Source organism: Eublepharis macularius, chromosome 3 (assembly GCF_028583425.1).
Source record: "Eublepharis macularius isolate TG4126 chromosome 3, MPM_Emac_v1.0, whole genome shotgun sequence".
In the NCBI taxonomy this organism is placed as follows: Eukaryota; Metazoa; Chordata; class Lepidosauria; order Squamata; family Eublepharidae; genus Eublepharis; species Eublepharis macularius.
This window is the reverse complement of record NC_072792.1, coordinates 136,267,357-136,295,348: the sequence shown is the minus strand read 5'-3', so window position 1 is coordinate 136,295,348 and position 27,992 is coordinate 136,267,357. Positions and strand designations below refer to the sequence as shown.

At 38.9% G+C, this 27,992-nt stretch overlaps 2 protein-coding genes across 3 annotated transcripts in view; both read right to left on the bottom strand.

The window, feature by feature from the left end:
- CIP2A (cellular inhibitor of PP2A) overlaps positions 1-7,826 on the bottom strand; it is a 33,108-nt gene extending 25,282 nt beyond the window's left edge. The window contains exons 1-8 of the mRNA XM_054974848.1: positions 7,711-7,826; positions 6,522-6,669; positions 6,156-6,268; positions 4,833-4,927; positions 2,734-2,830; positions 1,336-1,458; positions 936-1,081; positions 385-460 (exon numbers count right to left, since the gene is read on the bottom strand). Of these exons, the coding sequence (XP_054830823.1) occupies positions 385-460; positions 936-1,081; positions 1,336-1,458; positions 2,734-2,830; positions 4,833-4,927; positions 6,156-6,268; positions 6,522-6,669; positions 7,711-7,812 (900 nt within the window). The 5' untranslated portion in view covers positions 7,813-7,826. The remainder of the gene's footprint in view (positions 1-384; positions 461-935; positions 1,082-1,335; positions 1,459-2,733; positions 2,831-4,832; positions 4,928-6,155; positions 6,269-6,521; positions 6,670-7,710) is intronic.
- A 3,030-nt stretch (positions 7,827-10,856) lies between these two features.
- On the bottom strand, positions 10,857-18,702 carry LOC129326606 (SH2 domain-containing protein 1B-like). Of its 2 annotated transcripts, none has more exons than XM_054974846.1 (4): positions 17,649-18,702; positions 16,314-16,377; positions 15,693-15,858; positions 10,857-11,105 (listed from the first exon to the last, which is right to left on the bottom strand). In XM_054974846.1, the coding sequence occupies exons 1-4, from the start codon at positions 17,780-17,782 to the stop codon at positions 11,065-11,067; spliced, it is 405 nt and encodes a 134-aa protein (XP_054830821.1). In that variant the 5' UTR covers positions 17,783-18,702; the 3' UTR covers positions 10,857-11,064. The 2 variants fall into 2 exon arrangements, with proteins under 2 accessions (XP_054830821.1, XP_054830822.1); XM_054974847.1 differs by lacking the exon at positions 10,857-11,105 and adding an exon at positions 14,794-15,084.
- Positions 18,703-27,992: the final 9,290 nt, after the last annotated feature.

Here is a 27,992-nt window from a genome sequence, read left to right as displayed (position 1 = left end):
CAACTCTATCAATAAACTACTATATGTATCCATGAAAAAATATTTTTGTCCTATGACAGATTTCCCTAGAAAACAGAAGGGATTTCCTATAGCATATGGTTTATTCTGCAAACAGTTTTATTTTTTTTTAAAGTTACACAAGGTATACATGCTATCACTATAATTATGTTTAAACTTATTGTAGGTGTTATGATGAAACAAAGCCTTAAATGTTCAACATCTGCAAATATATGTAGGTGTTATCAACATTCCAAGGAATGGCTTTAATTCTTAAAAGTAAGCTGGAATTAATGATGAGCTGGAATTAAAGATGGAATACATGGTATCTGGATTCTAATGAGGCATTTATCATTACATATCTCTACTTTAGTACTATAAAATTACCTTTGCTGAAGAATCGGGGTCTCTTCCGTGAAGGAGGCCCAATACCTGATTGAGGCATGATCTAAAATGTTCATACCTACATTGTCACAAAAAAGAAAAGAAAAAAGTTGAAATTCATCTGTTTTGGTTGAAGTAGTTGATCATTGAACTCCCTGCAATTAATAAAAAAAAAAATCAACACAGTAAGCAAAGAAAGGGCTGTGGAAATTTGCTGGGCAACCTTGGCCCAGTCACATAAGCTCAGCCTAACCCACCTCACAAGGTTGTTGTGAGGAAAAAATGGAAGAACAGAGAATGATGTAAGCCACTTTAGGTCCCCACTGGGAAGAAAGGTGAAGTAAAATAAAAATAAAATTTTTAAAAACTCTCTTTGCATGGAGTTTTTAATGGAAAGAATTTTCAAAGCTGGTATCTCACAGTGGGAACTTACAATTCTCTTACATGCATAAATTTGGACTGTAACATATGTAAAAGTTTACACAAGAATTAAGAATATATCTTGAAAAATATCTTAATTTGAAAAAAAATGTTGTTTATTGTGAAAATCATACTTTGTAAGATAGTCTGCAATCTTAAGGTTTTTCAGAAGATCCATTAGCAGATCAACAGAATACTTCCTTGTCAGTGTTCCATCTCCATTCACAAGAATGTTGAATATCAACTGGAAAGTCTGATGAATATTTCTGGAATGAAAAAGCTAAAACAAAACACACCTGATTTTTAATCTTAAAGACTTTATAACTATTTATATCAGTGCAAACCTAAACCTGGAAATATGGTAGTAGTAAGTATGATTCAGAGGGACTGTGAAAGACACTTATAGGAATATAGGTGCACAACATTTCTTTTATACAGAATGCCAGTGTAATTCTACATCCTGCCTAAAATATTTGAAAAACTAATGTACAAAAAGCAGAACCTTATTTTAAAATAAATAGAACACACTCTTACCTTTTCTCCAACTTCTTCATTTAGTGTAAGGCTTGATAATATTGAAAGTGCGAAGACAACCATGGTTAAACTACTGTGAGCCAAGAAACTGATCAGTGTGCGATAGAATCCTTTCACATTGGTCTAGTAAGGGGGGGTGGGAATCAAAGAAAATTTTCATTTGAGAATGACTTGCTGCAATGTAAGTCAATGTACCAATTGGCTACAATACTAATACACAATTAATTATCCAAAGCTTAAGTGTGAACATAAACCATTGGCAGAATTCCTATGCAATGCCATAAGTCATCACGTAATTTTACATTCACTTTACCAGTTTCTACCACAAAAGATAAAAATAACCACTCATGTACATGGTCTTTAGACTTCTGAGACCTTTGACTTAGGATAGTCAAATCAAGAAAATAATACAAGTTTACACAGAAAACCTGCACTATTGTTTATGTTCAAATACCCCGAAATCAATGGGATCAATGTACGATTGCAGTCTTAAGGTTTTCATTTACTAAGAAATGTTACAGCTTGGGGCAATGTAGCTGTTACATGTGTGTCCAAGCCCATATAATTTTTCTTTATTCCTTAGTAAATCTTCTGTAACAGGAAATTCAATTGTTTTAACTTAATTTGCTTCTGAAAATAAACAGTCAATAGAATGCTACGTACTATTTATTGTTATAAAATATGAATGCTGTTTTTTGTTTTAGGACCAAACATCCACTGTACACTTACAATAACTGAAGGATATTTGTTTCAGTACTTATTTAATCTTTATATTTTAAGTAGTATTCTTATTTTAATATCAAAACACCTATATGCTTTGCTATGTCATACTATGCTAGAGGATTCCCTAATACTCAGGAGCAGGTTTTCAGGGGGTAAAGGGGTGTGGAAAAGACAGGAGTCAGCAGAGCTCTGTTAATACTTATTTAAACCCCTCAAGTCTTTAGGCAAAATCAGCACTGATTTGACCACAGGACAGGTATGCTGCACCCCAGATTTCTACAGTGTTCTCTATGAATGCAATTTCTCTATGCTTTGTTGGATTTGTACCACCCGGTTTCTGGTTTGAGTAACATGCACAAGAGATATTTACAGCTTTAGCAAAAATGAAAAGCACTCCAAATTAACGGAGCAGTTTCTCCAACTTCTACTTCTAAGTGCTTTGGACACAACTGTTGTGCTCAACTGCTACACAAGGAAAAAAAGCAATCAACTCCCTTTGCTAACATGCCCTTTGCTAATTAACACTGTCATCCTAAACAGTTACACCTGTCTAAGCCCAGAAGGGCAAAACTCTGCTTAGGATTGCAGTGCAATCCTTCAGATGCACAAATAATGAGACTTCTCACGTTCTCTTCCATCAAATAGATATAACACTTTAATAAAGAATTTCCTTACCAATGATTTGATGTGGGCTTGAATGGATAAATTATGCCGACACAGATTTGCCATAAGTCCCAGGCATGGTATAGTTAGCTCATCTTCTGTGGACTGACTAAAATAAAACCCCAGAATAAACAAACTGCTTTGAATTGTTAAGCTTGCTGACAAAATTCAACATTTGCTTCCTTGTATAAAGTTACTCTTACAAGTTACTTCCTCACCTTGTTATTCATGTCAGGAGAATGGTCCCATAAATTTTATTAATTCACCATATGCCCAGATTCTGTCCGTCAGTGAGCTTTGAGCAGCTCAATGTAAAACAATAGTTTAGAACAGAATAGCAAAAAGTAGAAAATCTAGCAGTGCGTACACACATGCAAACACACCTTTACTTACCTACAAGAGGGCTTTTTACTCAGGACTGTATTGTAAGGAAGCAGTAAGGAAGAGATGCATCAGAAGAGGGATGGGGACTGCAGACTTTACTAATGTGTATGGTCTGTCGCTGTGGGTGGAATCCTGCTGGGTGGTTTCTATGTTGTTTAGTATGTCAGTCTTAGAATTGCTTATATTCTGTTTCAGCGTTTCTTCAACTTTGTATTTTCTCCTGGTTTAAATCTTTGCAACTTTGCATTTATGTACCCAATTATATTGAAATGTTCTTTGAAACTGATTGTACTGACTCACACCGTGTAATCCGTGTTAAGTCTCAGTGAGAAAGGTGGACTATAAACAATAAAATGGAAGACACCCAGGGAATAGGAGGAATTATAGCATCATCCAGATAAAATATTACAGGAATTTTCCACTGCAAGGATTTAGTTGTGTTCAATAACTGAGCTACTTAAAGTTTAACAAGATACAGTACAAGCTAGGCACGTTCACTGAGAAATAAATCACAATGTTTAATGCATTAGTTGGATAAATTATTTTCTCTTAAAAGGGTATGTTACGACCAGGGGTCATTTCGTAGAAAAAGAGCTGGAGGAACTCATTAGCATAACTCATTAACATATGCCACACCTCTTGCCATCACCAGAAGTGTGTCATTAGTATAACTGATCTGCATATGTCACACCCCCTGAAACCACCTATTCTGGCTGTTTTGGACCCAATCCTGGACATTCAGGGCTGAAATTGGGCCCAAAATGGCAAAAAGGGGCTGAAAATGGCCGAAAAGGGGCCCGAAATGGTCGGATCAGGCCGCTGCTGAGCAGGAGAGTGATCCACCACCCGTCAGAGGCCAATCCAGGCCATTTCGGCCCCAATCCAGGCTGAAATGGACCCAAAATGGCTGAGTCAGGTGGGCGGGGCCACCTGACATGTGACCTCTTTGGGAAACTGCTGGAACCCCTCGAAATGAGCCCTGGTTACAACCCCTTTCTTTCTCTTGGGTAGATTTTGCCTTTAATCTTTCTCTTACACCCTCTGAGTAGATTGCTGCCACCAGGAATATTATCTTCCAAGATATTTTATTTAAATTTCCCCTTTAGTAACGTGCCCAAGAGTCAGGCTTTTCGTGGTACTATGTGGCCCTGAGGATAGGAATGGGATATAGGAATGACAGATATTCTGGGATATAAAAAAAACCCAAAATAAACGTTTATTTTTATAAGAAGTGTATCAGTTTCATATTATTTCTTAAGCCTGATGGTTTCAAGAGTGTTATTGGTTCTTAAAGTTTCTTTTCATAGACACAGTCACACAGATCTTCTCTCAGTCTTCACACAGTTTGCCTGCTTCAGATATCAATTCCTCTCTCAATTACAAGTAAGTCCTTTTCTCAGGCGCACACATAGTTTACCTACTTTTCCCTGACTGAATGTTCTTTCATAAACATACAATTCAGGTTTCCATATAGGTCATATTTCTCTCAGAATTGCTTAAAACTACTAAGGCTGCACACAGTTTGCCTCTCTTGCCCTGACTGAGTCTTTTTTCTCCACTCTCAGTCTAAAACTGCATTCACTCTGCCCACACTCTCAGTCATCAACCAATTATATCACTCACTCATCCCTCTCTTTCACTCCCCCCACCCCACTTCATCTATACCACAGCAAGCATTTAAAGACACATACACACATATTAACTTAAAATCATTACAGGGTACTTACATGCGGTGCATAAGGAATAAAATTAATTCATCAATGTTAGCACTGGCATGGAATACTCTAACATTGTAGGTTAATTTCTGTAGCAACTGAATACTCTGAAAAATAAACCAATTGAATGTATTTAACATTCATCCCAACATGTCATAACTAAAAGAAAGAATTCCTTGAGGTCCAGGATAGGTTCCCCATGAAGAAAAATATTTTATGCATTTGTATTGCACGTTCAGATCTAAAATTAGATCAAGTATCAATCAAAAAGTACATTAAAACTCATAACAGTGAGGAAGTCTTATTTTCAGATAACAAAAATAACCATATTGAGATATTAAGCCACTTGTGTACAGGTATAAAAGCTTGACAAAAATTAGTGTTTAATAATTAGTATGTCCTGTTTGATTCAAGCACTCAGCTTTTTCCATCCTGCCTGGCCAATCATTTTTAGTTTTGCAAAGCATGAAAAGAAGTCTATTGTTGTCTTTTGGTTAATTAGCATCAAATAATTATCTCAAAAGTGTGATGAACAGTGCAAAACACTGTAGTACAATGTTGCTTTACACAATATCCATATTTCCTGGAACACTATCTGGTAGTAACTGTCCATCTCAGAGAATTAACCCTGTAGTCTCTAAATTACCTCAGCAAGGCATCTAATAGCAGTATACTTCCAGGAGTTTTGATAGCTAAAATCTGACTGAAACCCCCATTATTTTCCAGCCATCATTTTAAGGGTCCAGTTGGAAAAAAGATGCTGATTTCCTTACCACATGATCAGGGCCAAGGAAAGGGCATTCCTCATGATCATGTCAGTTTCTGTTCTACACTGTTTATATGAGGCATTTACATGAGATATGCAAAACTTATGTGGGCTGTAGGAACTAAACATGTTATCTTTAATGAGGAGCATGCATTATTTATTATAAAAAATATTTATATTCCACCTTATCTCTGCAAACTCAAGATGGCTAACAAGCGAGAAAAAGCTGCAAGGACACATTAGAAGTATTTATTAGAGATCATAGGCATTAAACCCCTTGTTTCTTTATACTATAAACCTCAGTGAGAGAAATACGCTTTTTGGTTCCTACAAAAGAATCTCCAACTGCTAGCGCTGAGAAGGGGATACCTATGGATATCTAAGTAGATATCAAATATAGATATGCAATATAATTAGATATAAATATTTGTCTGACTACTGACTGGCATAACCACCTTCTGTGAATTATGTGTATCTGGAATCTTACAGTATTATTGTAGATTAACTTTGTTATTTTATTAGTTTTTCAGTATGATCTCTATAATTATTGTAGCATAAAATATTCTTACTGGTAGTAACACTGGATCAATGGGACTGACAGAACTCCGATGAACCACATTTGCTAGAATGCTACTGAGATTGTAAGTATTCTGAAGGGCTTCTCTGGTTTCATTGTCTGAAACTAATATGCAAACATAACATGTGATTGAAATACATGTGATATCATGAAGATCAGAAGCAATAGGTATACAATGATAAAAAGTTAACTTTTTAAAAAAAGGTTAATTCACAAGCAATTATATTTTAACCAGCAGTAATTTTTTTCTTAGGCTATATTAGGAAAACAAGAGGATTCAGTTTCTCAAACTGAAGGAGGCATTTTAGTTCCTTCTGCATTTCATGTCTCATACTTTTGCTACAAGTTAATTTCTTACCTAATTGAGAAAGCAAACCAATCACAGCCAGAGTTAACTGAGAACTTGTATTTGGATCATCAATGAGTTCTACCAAACAGCTGAGACATTCACTTGGTAAAGTTTGGTTTGATGCAAACAATTTTGTTAACTTCAATCCTGAAATACCCTGGCCAAAACAAAAAAATTAAAGATAGGATGCATTACTTATTTATATCTTGCTTTTTACCCCAATACAGAACCAAAGTAATTTACATCAATCTCTTCTCCATTTTATATTCACAACAACCCTGTGAGGAATGACAGGCCTAAGGTCCCCAAGTAAGTTTCCATGGCAGAATGGAGATTTGAACCTAGGTCTCCCAGATCCTAGTCCAAACTCTAGCCATGACTACACTATACCAGCTTTCAACTATATGTGGATAGCCTAATCTATCTGCTCCTTAACCACCTGGGAACTCCAATTAATAGAGAACTCCTGCACTATGGAAAAAGTAAGAAACAGAACAGTTTTCTCAGTGAGAAAATCAAAAGACTCTCAACAGAGAGCAATACTGAGAACAGAACAGAAGAATGATGAACCATAGTTTAGGAACAGAAGGTCATTACTGGTTCCAGAAAGGCAGGCCACAGAAACAGAAGGATAAACCAGCTGCAGATACCTAAACATAAATTTAGCAGACTTAGCAGTTAAGAAAAGGGTAGCATAACAATCCAATAATGGAAAATAAAGAAATTTGTAGAAGTGCTGTAGAAATGCATGCTGCATAAATAGGCCCTATTGAGGATCATTTGGTGTTTTTCTCTTATTTTCCACTCCACTTTTCTTTTTTATTGCATTTTATTTTCCTCTTTTAGGCTTTCATGTCTATTGCATTACGTCCTTCCTAGGCACGTGCTAATATCAATTGCGACCATATGCACTGAACTTGGAAAACTAAAGACGAAAAAAAAGCATACGAGAAGCTGTTTCAGGCCAGTATTATCAAGTAATATGTATTTTGCATACTGTACTTAGCTCAGTGTAGCTTTTTATAGGTATGCTAGGCAAGAAATAGGAAGCAGTTTAAACTTTAAAACAGACATACATCATTAACAACAAATGACGCCCATCCCCGCTTAGAAGGTCCCACTATTAGTTCTATAACACATGAAGCAGAAACAGGAGAGAAAGGGAAGCCCAGGCAGGCCCCCGACCGCAGTCTTTCACCTCCAAGCTCCGCTGTAACTGCGCTGCGTTGGACTGCGTACGCGCAGCTCGGTACTGAGATGCAGCTAAGAGCAGCGATTTCAGACTGGCTGAGGCATCCATGGCGGTGGCAGAGCCGCTCTCGTCAGCCCTCGCTCACTCCTCAGGACAAACAAATCGTATTTGGCGCCCTTGCCGCCATTTTGGCGCAGGCACCCACTCAGAGAAAGCATCCGCAGCGCCGCCCGGAAGCCATCGCCACTTCGCTCGGCCGCGGGGCACGTCGGGAGCAACAGGTTAAAGGAGGCCGTCGAAGCCGTTGTGGGGGCGAGAGGCGTCTGCGTGAGGCAGAGCACGATGAGCGATTGGTTAGGCGTGGTTGTGGAGGCGAGCGCCCGTCTTTACGCTCTAGGTATTTCCGTCTGTGGCGGCAGCTCTCGCCGTGTGTGGGGATGGTGCCGCTCGCCACAGGAAACCTTCACCTCACAGAAGTGGCTCTAGGTGCCTCCCGCTGTCTTTGCGGAGGGGGAACGAAGCCCGCCTTGGCTTGGCTTCTGCTGGGCCCGGGCCGGCTGTGTTGCTCGATACCCGAGCGAATTGAAGAGGGAGAGCCTAGCATACTGTAGGGAGGGATGCGATGGCCGGTCCTGTGGACCTGGGCTGGAATCCTTGGAATTTTGCTGGTTGGCCTTAACTTACCACACGTGCTCAGTCTGACCTACCTCAGAAGATGGGAGAGAGCAATGCGTAATTGCTTCTCTCGAGGAGAGGAGGCTCGTGAGTCCCTGTTAGAGAAAGGTGGGGTGTAAATAATAAAATGTAGGAAAACAAACCACGTTCCCTGGCAGTGTGAAAGTTGGGTGTGAGGGCATAAATGGCTTCATCAGCAAACCTTATAACTGAGTGGTTTTCTGTTGCTCTAGAAAGTGATTAGCCCGGTGATTGGGGCAGGGGAAATGCGGTATCATTTGTCCTTGCCCTTTCTTCTGGTAGCATCTTGTATTCTCTTAAGCACTGCATGGAATGTGATATTGCTACATTTTGTTTTTTCTCTGACCTAGTGTCAGACCTACATCCTTATCTTACCATAATAAGAAGACTAATTTGTTCATTTGTTATTTAAAACATTAATTAGCTGCCCATCCACCTTAGGGAACTCAAGGATGCTTACAATACAGATAAAGCAAGATTTGGGACCTGACCCTTGCTCTTCTACTACAGACTAACATAGCGACTCATCTGAAACTATTACAGTACAGATAGTTCTAGTTAGTATGTGGAACTATACACGAATTTATGAAGTGTGGGGTAATATTTAGATTGTTGAACTGAGTTCAAATTCCAGCTTGCCTTGCAGCTACTGTGTAACCATCTGTTCTGTCTCTGTCTAATCTGCTTCACAGGGTTGTTATGAGGATAAAACAGAAGGTGGAAAAACCATGAATGCTGCCCTGAGTTCCTTGGAGGCAGGATGGGATAAAAATGCATGAAATAAAGTATCACAGAACTCTCTTGTCTTTCTTACAGTGAACTAAGGCTGCAAACATATATATGCTTATACAGAAGGAAGTTGTGTGGAATCAGAATGGCTTATTTCTAAACAGATGTATTTAGGATCATGTTGCACCTGTTTTTTTCAGATCATGGAGGCTGCCTTCATTGCCCCCTGCTCAGAGTTGCAGAATTAGGTTTCTTTATCAGTATTCTTACTCGGAACCACCATAGTATTTCTGTATGGGGCTCCAATGTGTCCCAATATAAATATGATGAAATGATAATTTTATAACATTAAAAGCTGTAGACATTAGCCAGATAAAGCATTGTGTAGCAGAACTTTCTGTGGTACTGAGAGCAATGGAATTTAAAACATTAAGCTGATAGCTAGCAATATTCTTGATCTTAAATGAGCAAAGGGAATTACATATTTTAATGTAATTCCTGTAATGCAGTATTAGTATTCAGCTTCTGGAACCGTTTGTGAAGTTTTTGCCAAGAGTTATGCCCAGCCCTCCCTGTTCACTTTTGCCACCCATTGCCTTCATCTCCTGATTAGTAGCCATGCATTACAGTTCCTGAAATAGTTGCACTGAACTTTGTTCTCCTTTCCTGTCAGCATAGCATTTGAAAAATATTTATGCTGCTAAAAGCCTCTGGCTGTTTTTACATGGTTAGTTACTTCTCGGGGGCCTGTCTTTTTAGGACCTCTAAAGGCCTGTATAAGGGTCTTTCTATCTTTCAGGGACCTCAATTTCATTGCCATATGCACGCTGCTTCTGACTCCTTTAGACAAGCTTTCCCTCTCTTGCCTAGTTTATGTATTTTCTGCTCTTTCTTCTTCTACTCTGCATTGTTTTGTTCCTCTTTACTATGGTCTAGTTGTGTACATATGTGAGATAGCCCACTAGTGGCTACATTAAATAAGTATGATGTCTAGATGAGACTTTAATACTTGCTATCAAGCTGACCATGTTTTAAAACTCTTCCCATGTAACTTATATGCATATCAAAGTATACAGTTTTATTGTGCTAGGACTACTATGAGGGAAACAGGTGGTGGATTGTAATCAGTGTATATATATCAGCTACTATTTCCTGTGAGCACAGATGTTACGTTAAAGGCATGGAGTGTCACTTACTAGCCAACCAGCATGAAAGTGTTAAATCCTGTGTAAAGTGCGTGTTAACTTTTTTCCCATCTCCTGACCTGCTTTAACATATACAAAGTCTAAGAAGATTGAAAAATAAGCAGTTACTGCAAAAAATCTGTGTTATGTCATACTGTGTATTTCTTCAACTTTTCCCAACTAGTGATGTGACGCAGAGTGGGAAAATGCACAGAAGTGACAGGGAACAATTGACATGAAACTGCCATTTTGAATAGCAGCTCTAAATTGATATTGGGAAGTTCCATTGCAAAAATTCTCCTTAATATAATGAATTTCTGTTGCAACCACCCATCACCGCCAAATATGTGTAGCCTTGTATATAGTTCAAGTTTTGCAGTGTAGCTGGTTCTAATAAGCTAATCTGTTGAGATGGAAAAACAGGAAGCGGTCTTTTAGCATCCTATAAACTAATACATTTATTGTAAGTGTTCTGGGGATAGCCTATTTCAGATACATGAAGGGTAAATATATAAGCATATATACCATGACATAACAGAGAAAAGGAGGGAAAGGGTTTTTTTTAAATGAAGTTAAAAAAGGAAAAATAAGAAATAGTAGGCATATCACTTTTATATATTTATAATTACCCCAATGTAAAATTTACTATGCAGAATATTAAAATACAGAGTCCAGTCAAATTAATAAAAAGATCTAATCAGCAAGTGTGTGACAAGAAGGCATTATCATGTTGAGAAAAGCAAAACTCATTTCACTCAGGTTCAACATCAATATAATCTTCATCTTCAATTTCTGGAAATGAAAAGATAAGCCAACTGATTATTTCTATGATTCTGACATCAAAAAAGTAATGTATTGGTAGGCTCCAAACAGGTGAAGTGATGGCTTGTATTAAATCAGTCACTGTTGAAAAGTACTTTATACTGCTGAACAAAAATACATACAACAAATAGTCTGGAACAGCTTGTTAATGAGTCACCTTGTGTACTGAAACCCTATGGCTTAATCAGTTCAAATCCCCATTAGAAGATGACGATTTGCAGTGGAGAAGCAGCAGGAGAGATTCTTAACCCCTCTCCCATCTGCTGCTTCTTTATTGCACTTTACCTTTTTCTGGCACTCTTTTGCAGAGGAGTAGCAGTTGAGATTTTAGTGCACAAGGTGTCTGCATAAGACATAGTTCTAACCAATTTCTTTGTACCCTTGCAGGCCATCCCACAGAATAAAAAAGCCAGTCAAATGAATAAAAGTAGTCTGGCTTGACTTCTACTATTAAAATGTTCAACTGTTGTCACATTCAGTTCTGTGTATACTCAGTCTTTATACCTCTTAGGGGCAAGAGCAGGGGCGGCGTCAGGGTTTCTGGCGCCCACAACTGCCCCTTTGTGTGCGTGCACATAGTGCATGTGCGTGCCCCCTGGACTGTGTGATGACATCACGCAGCAAGCTGTCCCCATTGGCCGGCGGGTTGCTGGGACGGTGCACGGAGGCTGCCCGCACTCCCAGTCGGGCATGGCGGGTGGCTGGGGAGGTTCCGCATGCCACCCTGGACACCTGCCGTGCCTGGGCCACAGCTGCTGCGCCCATCTGGGAGTGTGTGTTGGTGGCAGTGGCACGGTGCTGGCCGGCTGCAGCAGCTGCGGACCAGGCACACCAGCTCCGTGGTGCACTCCTCTGCCCCGGCACTCCTTCTGGTGCCACGGCGCCCACCTCACCACCACAATGGTGGTGCTGGCCCTGAGCAAGAGCTCTAGAAGAGTTGCGTTTCCCACTATAAAAATTAATAGAAAGAGTTATGATGAACAAGAACTGTCTTTTTTTAAATGGGGGGGGTTTAAGTTATTAAGCACTTTCAATTGCTTGCTGCTTACACTTCATCTTCTGCCATCAGAAGTAAGATACAGCCTACAAAGCTTATAGTGCATTAATAAAATTGGTCTTAAAAAGAGTTAACTACAGTCAGGCTTTTAATACTTTTGATATTCTTTCATATACCTTGTTGCTTCAGATCCTTTAATAGAAAGTGCTGGGGACTGAAATGGATTCTGTATATAAAGAGTGCAATCCTAAGGCTTAGACTAGAGTAACTCTTTTTCGAATTGTGCTGAAGGCATATGATCTGCTGCTGAGTTATGGACCCAGGTACAACCTTTACTAGTTTAACCTGTATCTTGCATTCCAGCAATCTGGAACATCCGATCTTTTTTTTTTTTTGTCTGTTTCAGTTTTGACTTACTACTCTTCCTAGGATCACAGATTTGTTACCTTAATTTATATTTGATTTTTCCTGGATTTATCTAGACTCCGTTTGGCTGGATGTTACATACTTGACTTACAAGTTTGTTGGTAGCCACAGAGGGGGACGAGATAGAATTGAAGCCTGTGGTTGAAGTGCATTGAAGTATTTGTACTTCAGTCCAAGAAAAATGGCACCTGGCAAGGTGAATCCCTTGTAAGAAACTCAGGAAGCTGGACTAAAAAATTTTACAGAAGGGAAGTAACTCTCAGTAGCAGAGCACACACTTTGTATGCACAAGGTCCCTTGGCATCTCCTGTTAAACAATCTTAGGTCAAATGCACTGGGACCATCTTTTCTCTGCCTGAGACCCTGTCACAGTAGATAATTGAACAAGATGGGATGGACCAGTGCTGAGACTTGGTTCAAGGCAGCATTTTATCTTCAAACCAAAGATAAGTGAAAAGAAAAAAAAGGGTTAGCCTTTTAAAGTGTGTATGTTATTTAATAAGTGAATTATGAACAAGCATGTAATGAGGAAAGTTTGAACTCTACAAATAGCAGTTTCACACTTAGAAACATATTAAGAGGATCTTTCGCTTTACCAAAGCATTTCCAATACCAGAAGATAATAAATGCTTTCAGAGAGTTTCGACAGTATTATAGATTGATTGCACTTTGCCATACCAACATTTCTCACAGCTCGATACCACATAGTTTTCTTTGAGTCTCTACAGTATGGTGTGTTTGTTATTTCATATTCTACCATACATATTTCTACTTATCTGGATTTATATATAAAATTTAAGCCCAGGCAAAGTATTTATCTTCCAATCCAAGAATATAACCAAAGTTATACATTGGACAACTGAAAAAAAATCAAGACAAACTGGAATTGAAGTTATGTATAACTTTGGTAATTTACATTTGTAGTGATACCTAGGCAAATGCCTAAAATTGGTCAAATGTGAAATTATACATCCTCAATCTCGCCATGAGAGATTAGGCAGAATATCAAACTCTTGGAAAAGGGAATGATGTACTGGACTCCTGGCTATGAGAATTAGAAATAAAATTAGAAATAAAATATTTAGCATGTAGTAACTAAGCTGACAGATTGCAATATGTATGATCTTCGTTCCTTGCTAACTTAAAAACCACAAAGAAGGGGGATACAGGGCATTTATTCCCTTTATCCATGTCAGTAGATTCATGTCATCTCAACAAAAACATGTTGAATGGATTTCAGGGTATTTATAAATGGTTCTCATTTCTGAATGGTATCCTAAATGCATACCTTTCTATGGCAGAGGCAAAAATAACTCACTCATCCCTTGTTTTGTTCCCCAAAAACTAAAAAAAGAACAATGATCACTCTTCTAATTTGTTTCACATATTCCTTCAGGGTGGAATGATTTAAATCATTGTACTATAAATAATTGCTTTAAATCAGGTTTCCCATCTTGAAATGCATATGTTCCTGGACAAGCAGACATAATGACTCTTTGCCATAACAATTACAACTTACTGATCCAGTGGAACGCTTACCTAGTAAATGTATATATATAATAATATATGTATTATAATATATAATATAAAAGACTGGGTTGTGTAATGGTTAGTGTGTTGGACTAAGATCTAAGAGACCCTGATTTAAATCTGCGGTCTGCCATACGGGCTCACTGGGTGACCTGGGACCATCCACTTTCCCTTAGTGTAGTTTACCTCACAGGGTGGTGGTTGTGAGCTAAAAGTGGAGGGGAAGGTAAAGAACGGTATAAGCCATTCCCCACGGAGGAGAAAAGAGTGTAAATAAATATACAGTGTTAAATGCTTACTCACATTATAGAAGTCAAATATGTTTCTCCATAGTACTTTATTACATAGAAAAACGGCATAACTCAATGTGACAGAAGGTCATGATTCAGTTTTAAGAGATTATAAATATACCTATTAACATATTTGTTTCTAATAAAATACACTAGCTGTAATTATGCTGTTTACAATATGACTCCCCCCCCATCCTTGTTTTTTAAATTCATTCTAAAGTTCCCTGAATCATCTTCCATATATAATTTAATATAAAGATAGATGTTAGGAAAGATGCATGATCTTAAAATGTATAAAGGTGCTTCTGTTGGATTTCTACCTGATCTTTATTCCCTTCCCCAAGAATCTGATATTCTGCCTAATTCAAAACTCCATCCATCAAATACTAGATTTTAAAAAATGCTTCCAAAAGACTATCAAAACCAAAAACTTTATTTTTCAGAGTTTATATGTGGTCTTGAATGCTGGCTTGGTTAAGCAGCTGGAGCATCAGAGAGTTCCAATCTTGGATTTGGAGATTTGTCCACTGAATTCAGATAAACTTACTTCTGAGTTAACATGTTTTAGATTAGGCTGCAGGCATAATTTAATTCCTTCCTGCATGGGCTGGTCTGATGAAGCCCATGAGATGCTTCAGCATATACTCTCACTTCCAGCTTTTTACAAGATGTAACGCCTTTCTTAATTTCTTCTTTCCTCAGAAATCTAGGAAGAAGGTGTATTTAAAAGGCAAGCAAAACCTACAAAGATGGGATAGGTTTCTCCCATTAAAACATAGCTGATTGATTAAGGCACTGATTTAATTACATAAATTAGGATATGAATAAAAGAATAGTTCTGAAGTGAAATAAACTTTTTAAATATTAGATAATGCACTAACATTTCTCATCAAGTACCATCCAAGAAGAGGTATTTCTTCTTGAAAGAAAGAGAAAAAAGATTATCTGTTCTAAAATGACACCAGCTACCCTTGGGTTTAGTAAATACTTTATTAAAGTAAAAATTGTCTGCTAATTGATTAACCTTTTATTTAAAACATTTATTTAAAAAATTGATTGTTCAGAAAATTGTAACTCTACTTTCAGAATTTTTTCTGCTTTTTTATATTTGACTAAGCTGGTTTAGGGTGTTTCTTTTTAAGTATTTTCTCTAAAAAATTGTCTTGAGGAACATCTGCATTTTTTCCTTCCCTTAAATGCAGTTTTATTCATAAATAAGCCTCCATTGCCAGCTTGTTTGCTCATGGGAGGCAGGGGTGGTCCCATGATATTTCCTGCCCAGAATAATCTTTGATTGGTTATACACATCCTTACCAACATATTCTCCTGGATCTTCATGGTGATGCTGAGATCCCTGGTGGAATTCAGTCCTGTTTACTGGATAGCACAGATGGATTACTAATCCTTGATTAGGTTTTTCATAGTTAGCAACTAAATCTTTTAAAGTTCTGAAGTCCTGTTTTGGTCCTCTTTCAGAAGTCTGCAGAATAATGTGAAAAATAAGTGAACTGCTGCTAAATTTTCATTTAATTCTAAATATATGAATAGCAGTACTTTTTGAGAAAAAGATTACTGACTGGTGAAAGATTATATTCAGTGAAACTTAATCACCATACAGTATTATAAATATGAGACTATCATTAAATAAGTAACAGTTATGAACACCACTTTTAGATATTTTCAGGGATGGAATGGAGTTGAATCTGAATCTAGTCTATTGGGATCTGCGGTAGATTGATAATATGAATATTAAGATTGAATGAATAGTGAGAGAAAATTTTAAAACAGTTAATTTTAAGCCATGCTTAAATGAAAATGTAATGTAATATGGAGTACAAGTACGGTCCTGTTATTTTGGGGGGAGGGGGATAGGTTAAAGTATAAACTGACAATAAAATACTTATTGTTTATCTTTAGCTACATACGTTTTCTTACCTGAATCATATAATGTCCATTATGTTTCTTGAATATTCTGTATGTGTAAACAAGCTGTTCATAGCTGGGGTTTAAAGCAATAGGAAAATCATTAATTGTAAGATGGTTAGGATGTTGATGTATGTTGAAGAATCGTATATATTTTGGTATATATGCTGTGTTGAAAATTACTGTCTGGGGACAAATGGCCATCTGGGCTACCAAGTAGTTGCCACCTGTTTTCACATAATGCTAGAGCTTAACTAAAATTGCCCATCGTAGATTCCTGGCTGCTCATAGTGAGCAACATTTACCTGCAGCTACAGTTACAGTGCAACCCTAAACAGATTTAGACTCTGGGTGTAACTGCTTAGGATTGTACAGCTAGGTCTATAGTTTACTAGAATTAGATCCCCGCATAGTAATGTCTTACAACATTACTGTCAATAAGACAATAAACTGTCTTATGATGGTGGTGGATTGATAACGGCCCTTACAGCTTTTCTGGTGCATCAGGTAAGAATTGCATTGATGTTTGAAGAAGCAGATCTCTGATGTAAATAGTACTATTCTTATCTGTATGCGACCAGTCATCCATTAAGAATTGTCTTCGGTCATACAAATAGTTGTCAGACAAACAACAACTGGCTCCATTGTGAGATCACCATTCTGAATATGGTTCTATCCATAGAAGCAAAGCATGCCCCACCAGCACTAAACCATGCTTTTGTGAAGACATATTGTGCTATTGTATGGGTGGGGTGTGGATTGAAATAGATTTCCAATTATAGAACGTGTTGATTTTATTTTTTTCACCAAACTTTCTGGTTAGAAAATATCAATACCATTGTCAAGGAATCTGAAATGAAATGGTGGATTATTACCCACGGTTTTTTTTTGTGAATGCATACTTTCCTGTATATATGTTAACTACATATTTATTTACTGACTTTTACCCCACCTATTGGTCTATACCAAACCCACAGAACAACATACAGTACAAATTGAATCAGCTACATATATCCCTCGGAGGAAATTTAAATTTTTCCACAAATGGCAATAGTTCTTCCATCACCCCAAAATCACAAACAAACAAAAAATGTTGGTCCAAATGTTGTAAGTCCCTTGAAATTAGAGGAGCTTCATTGAGTTATGACTCATTGTAATTTTAAAGACTGTAGTCTGGTGCAGTCATGGAAGTAAGTGGAAGCAACTCCAGTTAAACCCATGAGAATTGCTTCAAATCAAATGTGCCTAGAACGCTACTGTATACTTACCTAAATTTCTCTAGATTGGGACCATTCTTTCCAAAAGACAGAAGCAAGATCACATTTAAATAAAACATAAAATACTTACAGAACACAAAGGCACAAGACTCCTGGTATGCTCTCACTGTCTCGTAATAGAAAGCTTCCATTCTTTCCTTTTCGGCTCAATAATTCTTCGCAAATTTCTTTTGTTATATTTCCATGGAAATACTGCAGCTCCATTTGCCTATGGAAAGTGTTTTATAGATTAATTCTTAAAATTCGCATGAAAAAGAAGACCTGTTCTTTATTGAACTGAAACTGAACTGTTGATGAAAGGATGTTGAAATTGACACATTGTATTGTCGGTTTAACAAAGTGGTTGTTTTTCATCCTTTTGAAAAAGGTTAGACACCCACGAGACAGCACAGGAAGCACAAACTGATAAATGGTTTAGTCATTTGCATGTATCTTTAAATAAAAGTCTTCAGATTTTTACTATAAGCAAAGAATGCCATTTTTAGTTGTGTGGAAAAGAGGAGGTGGGGGTTTAGCCAAGCCTAGTATAGCCAGTGTGGTTCAGACATTGTGTACAACATTTGGGTGCACACCTGATGGGTATGCATAAGGATCTGCCTGTCTTGTATAAATGAGGCCAAATAGACAGAAGGCTTTAAGGATCCATTTATATGCACATACACATGTGTTTGATACTAACAAAGAGAATGGTACTATTATCTTTTTTTGTGTCCTGGTGCAGGAGTACAAGCAAGGGAACTTCCTTGTAGTAATTTTTTTAATATTCATATGGAGATTCATATAGAGGTTCACCCATGAAAATCTATGTATGATTATCCTTGCTTTATTATAGTAATAGGTTCAGGATATGTTCAGCCAGGTCTTGGACAAGTAATATTCTCATAGCTTAAGTTCCCTTTGGTAAAATAGGAGTAATATATTAACCTACCTCACCACGATGTTGTAGAAACAAAAAGAATTTGAATGTGCTTTTTATATTAAAGAGATTATAAATGGGAGACTCAGAGGACTTGGGTTGGGAGCAGTTTTTCCCCCACCTCCTACATCTGTCTATATAACACCATTTGAAGTAGGCTATTTCTCTTTATAAAACGGGGAGTATTTTATTTGGATTTTAACCTGCTCTGTATCTGAAGGTATAAACTTAAAAAGAATTAACAAGCAATAAAACCAAGTGTGATAAATATGCCTTTAACATAAAGAGATTAATTTTAAGTACCTTTCTTGTGAAAGCAGTAACTCACCCAAGCTAGCATATGAATGAGTTAGTAATACAAGTAGTATTAGATTTTGCAGCTGGATACGCACAAGGTGTCACTATAACAGCAATTTTACAACATCAGAAGAGTCCTCCAGTCTTGCATTCATGACTAGTTATAACCTATAATAATGTTACTGTTCTGCATTTTCCCCAGTCATGTTTGATGGCAGGAATTACTTCCTTTGAATAAATGAGAAGGGAAGGGAAGAATTACAGTTAACTGAATCTGAGAAACCTATGGCTTTTTGCTTCAGAGAAGTCAACCAGGAAACAAAAAAAAATATTAATAACAGTCTTATTTCTGTACTCATTCCAACAATTTAGACGTCATCTTGCTTACCTGGTATCAGGGACAAAGTACTGATGGACTGAGGTGGTATGGCTCTGTGGAGGAAGCAGATCCTTGCTCACAGCACAGGCCTGCACACTCATTGCATGTTGGACACCTGGCTAAGATGAATGGTGTCATTTAACATAATTTAGCAGTTACCCTGGGATAAGAAGGTGCTTAAAGTCCATCACCCTAAATCCTGAAGCCAGTGATCATCACTGTGAAAGCTGATTGTCTGGGCCACTGGTGATGGGGTATTTTCTGGGACCTATTCCAGAATGGATTACTGCATGCACTGTTCCAGATAGTGAGTACCGGAAGCACTTTACTATTTGCAAGACCAAGTCTAGAGGATAATCTGCATACAAAAGTCACCTTCAGCATTCAAGTCGCCCTTGGTGAGGTGAAGTGTATGTGAGGTAATCTGTCAGGATGTCAGTTCTCTAGCCAGAGCAACGCCATGTTAACTCTGGTTATACTCAGTAGTTTTCCAGTTTTCCTCCCTCTAGGCCCAGATGTCGTCCAGGCCATTCATACTCATGGGAGCGAAGATTCTTATCTGTCCAGCCCAGCCAACGACCTTGATGTCCTCGTCTTCTCAGGCCTTTGCGGACAGGACTAGGGGGGAGGCTGGGAATGGGTGTTTGAAGTGTTGTAACTTTCGTTTTACATGCCATTCTCAACAAAGCTTTCGTTCAGCCAGGGGCCTCTCCAGCCCTTGGATTATGGACACCTGTATCCTGAACATAGTCTTTCAATAAACCTTTTGAACCAAGAGACCTTGTGCTCCTTGCAGAAGGGGTGGGAGACGAACTCGAGATAACTGGGATTCCATAGTTTGACATTTTGTTGAGAGAAAATGTTTAATCTGGCATTGTCTGGTTTTGAGCAAACCCCAGATTTGTAATTTGCCACTCACAAGTGTTGTGTGAAATGATTCTAAATCAGAACCTCAAAAGCAATGTGAGTTTAACAATAGCTGGAGATAATTGAAGATTCTTTTTGCCGCCCTGCCCTCTTACAGAGAGGAAGTCTGTTCATCCCCCCTCAGAAAGGCAATGTGATTCTTGAATGCCAGCTTCCTGCCAACAGTATAAACACCCTTCAAGGTCCTAATGCTCTTCAAGGAGCATTAGGAGATACATAGTAATTTCCATCCCTACAATTATGCATCTGTCATGCTGAATGGCACCAGCAAAGGTCACTCAGTCTGCATTGCTTTGGTTTTGTGGGTCTTTCTACCCACCAGTTCTACATGGGCAGAATGTGGTGAAGAAAAGAGCCAGTGAAGGAGTAGGACAGTTGAAATAGGAAACAAACTGGGTAAACTGATCTTAATAATAATATTCTATTTATATACTGCCCTTCAGGATGACTTAACACCCACTCAGAGCAGTTTACAAAGTATGTCATTATCATCCCCACAACAAAACACCCTGTGAGGTGGGTGGGGCTGAGAGAGCTCCAGAGAGCCGTGACTAGCCCAAGGTCACCCAGCTGGCTTCAAGTGGAGGAGTGGGGAATCAAACACGGTTCTCCAGATTAGAGTCCCGCACTCTTAACCACTACACCAAACTGGCTCTTATTCAATCAGTTTATAAAAGTAAGGAAGGTTTGCATCAGCTTGCATGTTCTATACACAAATGAATCCCCCCTCCAAAGGAAAGAGATGGTCTACAAGATATTTTTCAGGTTCCTCATTTAGCTTACTGAAAAACTAAAGTTGAGTTACTAAGGAAAATAAGCTTTTCAAATATGCAATTTAACTTGACACATTTCCACTGTCCCACCTTTAAAAACACCTTTTTGGCCAGTCCATGAACATGATACGAAATGGGTATAATCAATAAGGTACATATTTTCCATTGCCTATCTTCTTTCTGATCTCACTGGAGCCGGGGATTACTGACTTTTCAAGGGGCCCCCTCCCTGTAGAAGTTCTGTAACTATTCTTGTAGATCCAGAGGAGTTAGCCATGTTAGTCTGTAGTTGCAAAATAGCAAAAAGTCCAGTAGCACCTTTAAGACTAACTAACTTTATTGTAGCATAAGCTTTCGAGAACCATAGCTCTCTTTGACAGATGCATCTGACAAAGCTGTGGTTCTCAAAAGCTTATGCCACAATAAAGTTGGTTAGTCTTAAAGGTGCTACTGGATTCTTTACTGTCCCTGTAGTAGTAGTGGAAAATGTTCTGTAGTAGCATGTGTGCGAGAGAATCTCATACTTGAGGCTGAAGTTGAACTATTAAAAGACAATGGTTGTTGTGGGTTTTCCGGGCTGTATTGCCGTGGTCTTGGCATTGTAGTTCCTGACGTTTCGCCAGCAGCTGTGGCTGGCATCTTCAGAGGTGTAGCACGGTGCTACACCTCTGAAGATGCCAGCCACAGCTGCTGGCGAAACGTCAGGAACTACAATGCCAAGACCACGGCAATACAGCCCGGAAAACCCACAACAACCATCATTCTCCGGCCGTGAAAGCCTTTGACAATACATATTAAAAGACACTTTACAATAGTTCTCAAAGTGCACTGGCTTATTTCTGTGTGCAGTTCAGGTGGTTCTGGTGGTTGTTGTTCTGTGAAGACTTGAATGCAGGACTGCCTGTAGAAATCTCAGGATCCATGACTGTATCTTTGCTAACATATTCATGTATTTCAGTAGTGAGGCCATGCTTCAAGTGATGGCAGCAGCAGATTTCTAATTCAAAGGTCCATGTCACATGTAACTCTTGCTTTCTGCAGTTCATCAGGAAACAATTGTGAAGTGATTTTTCTGATCTCTGAATCCTTCATTTATCTTCTCATCTTTATGACTTCCTGTTTTGCTCATTTGTGTACATCTTTAACATGAATATCTCTTCAGTATGCCCTGATGTAGGAGTAAACACTTCTTGTATTTTTGCACTGCTCTTTTGGTACATAAAGCCTGTGGGGTATGCAGTAGTTACTTCCTGATGTAATCATTTATGGCAGGTATATCCATCATCTAACATACAGTGACATTTCTGCCAATGGTAGAGTCCACTAACAGCTTCCTTAACTAATACCTTAGGATGTCTTTGTTGGTAACCCCTGCTCTGGTAACTCCCACACACTTTTTAGCACCAGTAGCCAGGCAATTTAAAACTTGTCAGGTTGTTCTTCAAACCACCTATACTGCTTCGCGAGGAACTATATTTTTTCTCCTTAAGAACAACTATTTCAGTTTTATATTACTTTTTGGTAGTAAGAAAAGTGTATGCAATTCTGGATAGAGCTAATGCAATTAGAAGACAAGTAAGTATGTGTGATCCTGAAGTAGTAGGGTTTGAATCCAGAAAACCACAGATGCAAAGATCATAAATCTTTCCTGAATTCCCTTTCCCCCAGCAGGCTGTGGAACCCTTGTGGATTAATAGCCACACAGGTCAGGAGTCTGCAGTAAGAAGGAGAATGCTCCTTTTTGCTCCATCAGGGCTACTTTCTAAGCATTTGCACATACCTTATAATGGTAAGTTTGAGCAACACACTAAACAACTCAGACGCTTATAAATCATAGCTATGTGACAAATACACTATAGCTAAGGAGAAGCTGTGGCTCAGAGCATCAGCTTTTTATACAGAAAGTCCCAGGTTGAACCCCTAGCATCTCCACGGTCAGGTACTAGGTGATATGACAGACCATTCACTGAGATCCTGGAGAGCAGCTACCAGCTGGAATAGAAAGTATTGACATTGATAGACCAATGATATGCCTCATTATGGCAGTTTTATATATAGCATCAACTTCCTTTCATGCTTTTATTTTCTCTACCGATAGAACCCCAGCTGTTCTTAAATTTTAAGCACCTTTTATTTAGCTCTACATTGGGTAAATGGATCCAGCCATTAATTTCAGTTCCCGTCTTTGGATTCAGAGTAAAGTAAGACTCCCACAGCACAATTCTAAACACAGACCTCTTTTCTAAGTCCATTTGAGAGTCTACACAAGACTTCTGATATGTGTACTTTATGCAATGTTAGCTGGGAAGCTTAGTTTTAAATGACAGAGCACTTTGCACCCCTGCTCTAACAAGCTAATGTATTATAGCAAGCTTTCTGAAACTCTAATTTGCAATACCCATTCTACCTCCTGCCTGAATTACAAAAACTACCTTTCCCCACAAAGGGAACTTTGACTCTCGAAAGCACATACCTGGAAATCTAGTTGGTCTCTACGGTGCAACTGAACTCGAATCCTGGGTGAAAGGACACTCAAAATAAAGCACTCCAAGCCCAAAGAGTTTAGGGTATTCAAGGTCAAATATAGCACTTCAATTTGAGCCTGGAAGCAAACTGGAATGGTAATAGTTTCTGAGAACATGGATAGCATGGCCTCAAGATTCTGAGCATGTGTAATATGATCCATTACAGTAGATTTCTTTAAGCTGAATGTTCTGAGCACTTTGCAAATGTAGCCTTGTGTGCAGCACATTGCTGTAATCCAAAGCAGAGAGGACCAAGGCAGTCAGGAGATAAAGATACCTGTTATCAGACCAGGTAAGCGGCTACAAGCAGTTGTAATAGAAAACCTAGGTGCCTGCTCCAGAATACTAGTGGAGCACATTGGAGACATCCAGTGCGCCTATGCTGATTATTCTATAATTGAGCCGTCTTATGGCAGCGAATGAAAGGCAATCAGACATCTATGTTTGTGAGGTTATAAACAGTATACCGGCTTGTGCGAGAGGAAAATTGGTTTTGCATTGAAAAACCTCCAGTCTGTTAATGTAGTTACTAAACCCATTTCCATCGGAGTGAACTGTCAACATCTTTGTATAGTTTCCTGTCTCCCTTTCTGAGAGACTGATTAAGCTTTTAGAGTTTATCCTTGGCTGTTTGACTCCATGCTGAGCACCTTCATGAAGCTGCAGCTGGGAGTTATTTTCCTGCCTAGCAAAAAAGAAAAGAAAAGGCAAAGCCTGTCACATCAGCTTTTCATGCTGAAACAATTCAGCAAATTGCCTAGTCTACCTCAGAAAACACTGCTGCAGGCTTGTTCTTGAACTTTTGCAACACAAAGTGTCACTCAAACAACCAAGATTGTATTCTGTGTAAGATACTGTGCTAACAAAAAAAATCACACCTCATTTCTTGACCCATCTCAGAATAGCACTGCATCCACTCTTGAAGAAGGTAAGTGGGGGATATGCTTCTTGACGTCTGGTGGTAAAGTGCAATAGCTAACCTTCCTTCCTAAGTGTGACTATTTCCAAGTGGGACTTCAAAGAAATGAATGGAAAACCAGTTATTTCCAACAATAGCTTCTATAATGCCATTGTCAAGCTGAAATGTCTTTATGTGTAGTTGGTTCAGTTCAGTCTCGGGTTACTAGTGGAGCACAGTTGTCCTAGATGTTGGGATTACTTTCAGTTGCTTGATGAGTGAACAAGCTGCATAGAAGTGTATGGCCCATCATGACTTGAGCTTCGTCCTCTGCGACTGTTGGTATCAAGTCAAGTTGGGTTGGTTGAATGGGCCCAGGAGGTAGGGTTGCCAAGCTACGGCTGGCAACCAGCGGGTTTGAGGTTGATGCTGCAATGGCCTGTATACCACTATGTTGCTTTTTTTCTCCCACCACCTCTTGTAGCAGCAGCGGGCAAGGACAGCTGCTGGTGGGAGACCTTTTGCCATAGTGAGAGGCCTAACAAAAACTACAACCGTGTAATAAGACAATTTACAAACAATGCATAGGATAAGTAGTCATCATATAATTGTCTACTAACAATCCTGTCAGTATCTCATAGAAGCATATGCTATCCAAATAAATACAATTTACTGGCAAAACTCACATCAAATATAAATTCATATATCCAATCCACAATAACACATAATCAACGTGCTTCCAGTTATAAATCACATTTCAATGAAAACATCTTCTTCAGGTATGGAATGATAGTGGAAGGCCTGGCAGTCCTAACAGGAGGTAATGAGTGGCTCTCTTCTGGAGAGTGTAGCTTCAACTCCTTTGAAAGAGGCAATCATGAAACCCCTCCTGAAGAAGGCATCCTTAGACCAGGTGGCCTAAGTAACTATTGCCTGGTGATCAACATTGCATTCTTGGATGGGGTGCTCAAACAGGTGCTGGCTGCACAGCTTCAGGTCGGCCTGACAGAGACAAGATTATATAGACCCATTTCAATCTGAATTCAGGTCTGTGACTGGGATGGAAACAATCTTGGTCACCTTGAAAGATGATCTCTGCCAGGAAAATGAATAGGTGAGCATGCCTCTTTTGATTTTCCTGGACTTCATAGTTGCTTTTACTGTCATTGACCATGGTACCCTTCTGCTGAGGCTGGCTGAACTGGAAATAGGAGGAGCCATGCTTCAGTGGTTTTGCTGTTGGCTGGCTGATTCCAAAAGATGGTGCTGGGGAACTGCTGTTTGGCCCTGTGGCATTTATGCTATGGGCTCCTATAAGGGCCATCTTCTCCCCTATGCTGTTTAACATCAACACACAAATGCTGGGAAGGATTGATGGGGTTTTGCAATAAAGTGCCACTAATAAGTGGATGACATCCAAGTCTATTCTGAACACCTGATGTTATACACACTGTACCTTGACTGCCTGTGGCTTTCAGGCAGTTATATTTTTCACAGCCTATGCAATTTCAGCAGACACACTGGCAAGCTAAGAGATACTGCATTTTTAGTTTGAATGATGAGAAAATACAATATTCCTGGGACAACAAAAAGTAAAAACTGCACTTTTATTGAATAGGACAAGACTCTTCATGTTGCTGCTCATTTGAAACCTTTATTGAGCCTCTAGATGGCAATGTGACTCTGCCTAATATGAAGAGACTGGGTAGGTGCAATATCATTTTCACATATTCCTCTTCCCCAGGGGATACAGGAATCAAAGCCACTCAGTGATATGCCTGCACTTCCTTATATATTGTTATATGTTCTCCGCTAGCTTTATTAATAGCTTGCTGTTAAGGTTTTGTGCTATGATACCATTGTATGCTTGGTGGATAATTGGCAAGTAATGCATGAGTGATGAATAATAGCATTATTGTTGAGGTGTAAATAAATAGGCAATTCAGTTCAAGGAACTGTTCAAAAACTTGACTCATGTTTTATTTTCAACCACAAAAATTTACATATTGTAAGCTGGCCTGAATCAAGCTCATAACCATAAACTTCATTCAAAGCACGACAATAACTAACTTCTGAATAGTGAGAAGGAAACAGAAACTCCCCCCCCCTTAATTACAGAGAATCTCTTCATATTATGTCTGTGTTTGCAGCTGTGCTCTCCTGACTTGCTATGCTGTCCTCCAAAACAAAGAAGATGACAGCAGACTTGGAAAGCAGTTCCCTTGGGAGAGGCCATAGCAGAATGGCAACGCATCCCACAGAAGGTCCCACACTCAATACCCAGTGTCTCCAGTTGGAAGGACCGGAGGTAGTAGGTAGTAAGACCATGGAGAGCTACTTCCAGTAAAAGAATGCAGTACTGACCTTGACAGGCCAATGGACTAACTCAGTATATGGCAGCTTCATGTGTTTCACTAAACACTATGTCTGAAATGCAGTGTTTCCTAAGAACTTACATAGAGAAACTTCAGGAAGGTACTTTAAGTAAGTAGACTTAAAGTTGTTTGTGGCCGTGAGACCCAGTCTCCGGGTCTCTTCATCCTTCTCAATCTGGTTTTACTTCAGGCAGCAGACTCCCAAGGAGACACGTTTTCCTGCCTCCAGTGTCCATTTCTGTGAGTAATTTAACAACTAGGTCCTGTGTAGATCGGGGTGTGTATGTGTGTCAGTTTTTGATTTTGACTAAGTGTGATGATGTTTCATAACTGCTCATCACACAGTAGGTATTTTAATTAATATAAAGACAAAATAGGAAAGACAAAGTAGCTGGCTTATGGATGGAAGTTGCTTTCCTATAAATGATCAATGTTAAAAGACAGCCTGCAGCATAATAATGTTTTCTGTACTCTATGTGTGGTTTGCCAACTCTGGGTCTCAGGAGGATTCTGAAAGCTTTTCCTTCCTGCCTCTTTTAATTTCAAGGATCAGTTTTGATTTAACCCTGAATCTCCTAAAATTTAAACTCTGCCATTTCTGTTAACTTTCAAACTTCTATAAGCTCTAGTTTGGGGACCACTATTCCATCAAGGTTTATCTTATTCAGTCTGTTCCTGCCCAATAGACTATTTATTAGGATACAGCTAACAACCTGCAAGTACCTCAGCCAGACTGAATGTGTGAGAGCTTTTGAATAACCCTCCTTAGCCAGCTGCCCTTCATTCTTTACTCAGTCTTAGTTTCAGTGGTGGCATACAATATATATCTTTCTGATTTATAGGTATTACTTGCCTCAGTATAAAAGATGGTGAAAAAAAACAGGAGTTAGTACTGTTCCCTTACACCGAGTGCTCTGGCCCCTTTCATCCAGATCTGTTTCTAATGGGATATTCTACCTTAAGTGGTATTCACTTAGGTTGACTTCCCTGTGCATTTGTTCTAGTTGTTCTGAGACCATGAACTCCTTCATCTTGTAAGGAACTAGGAACTGCAAATAAGGAACTGGGAACCAACTTCTGTCTCCTTTCATCTTGCACTTCCTGGCCTACCCATTTTGCAAGACCTTTAGGACTCTTCTGCTTGCAGTAGGACTGTCTCTATCACTTCTCAAGCACATCTTGCTCCAGCTTAATTGACACATTAAACAGCCTCATGGCTCATCCTTTTTCTCGCTTCTTTTAAATACCAATAGAGACACCACGCTAGTTAGTTGTAGCAAACACAAAAGAGGGCCTTGTGGCACACTTCATTCTGGCACTAGTC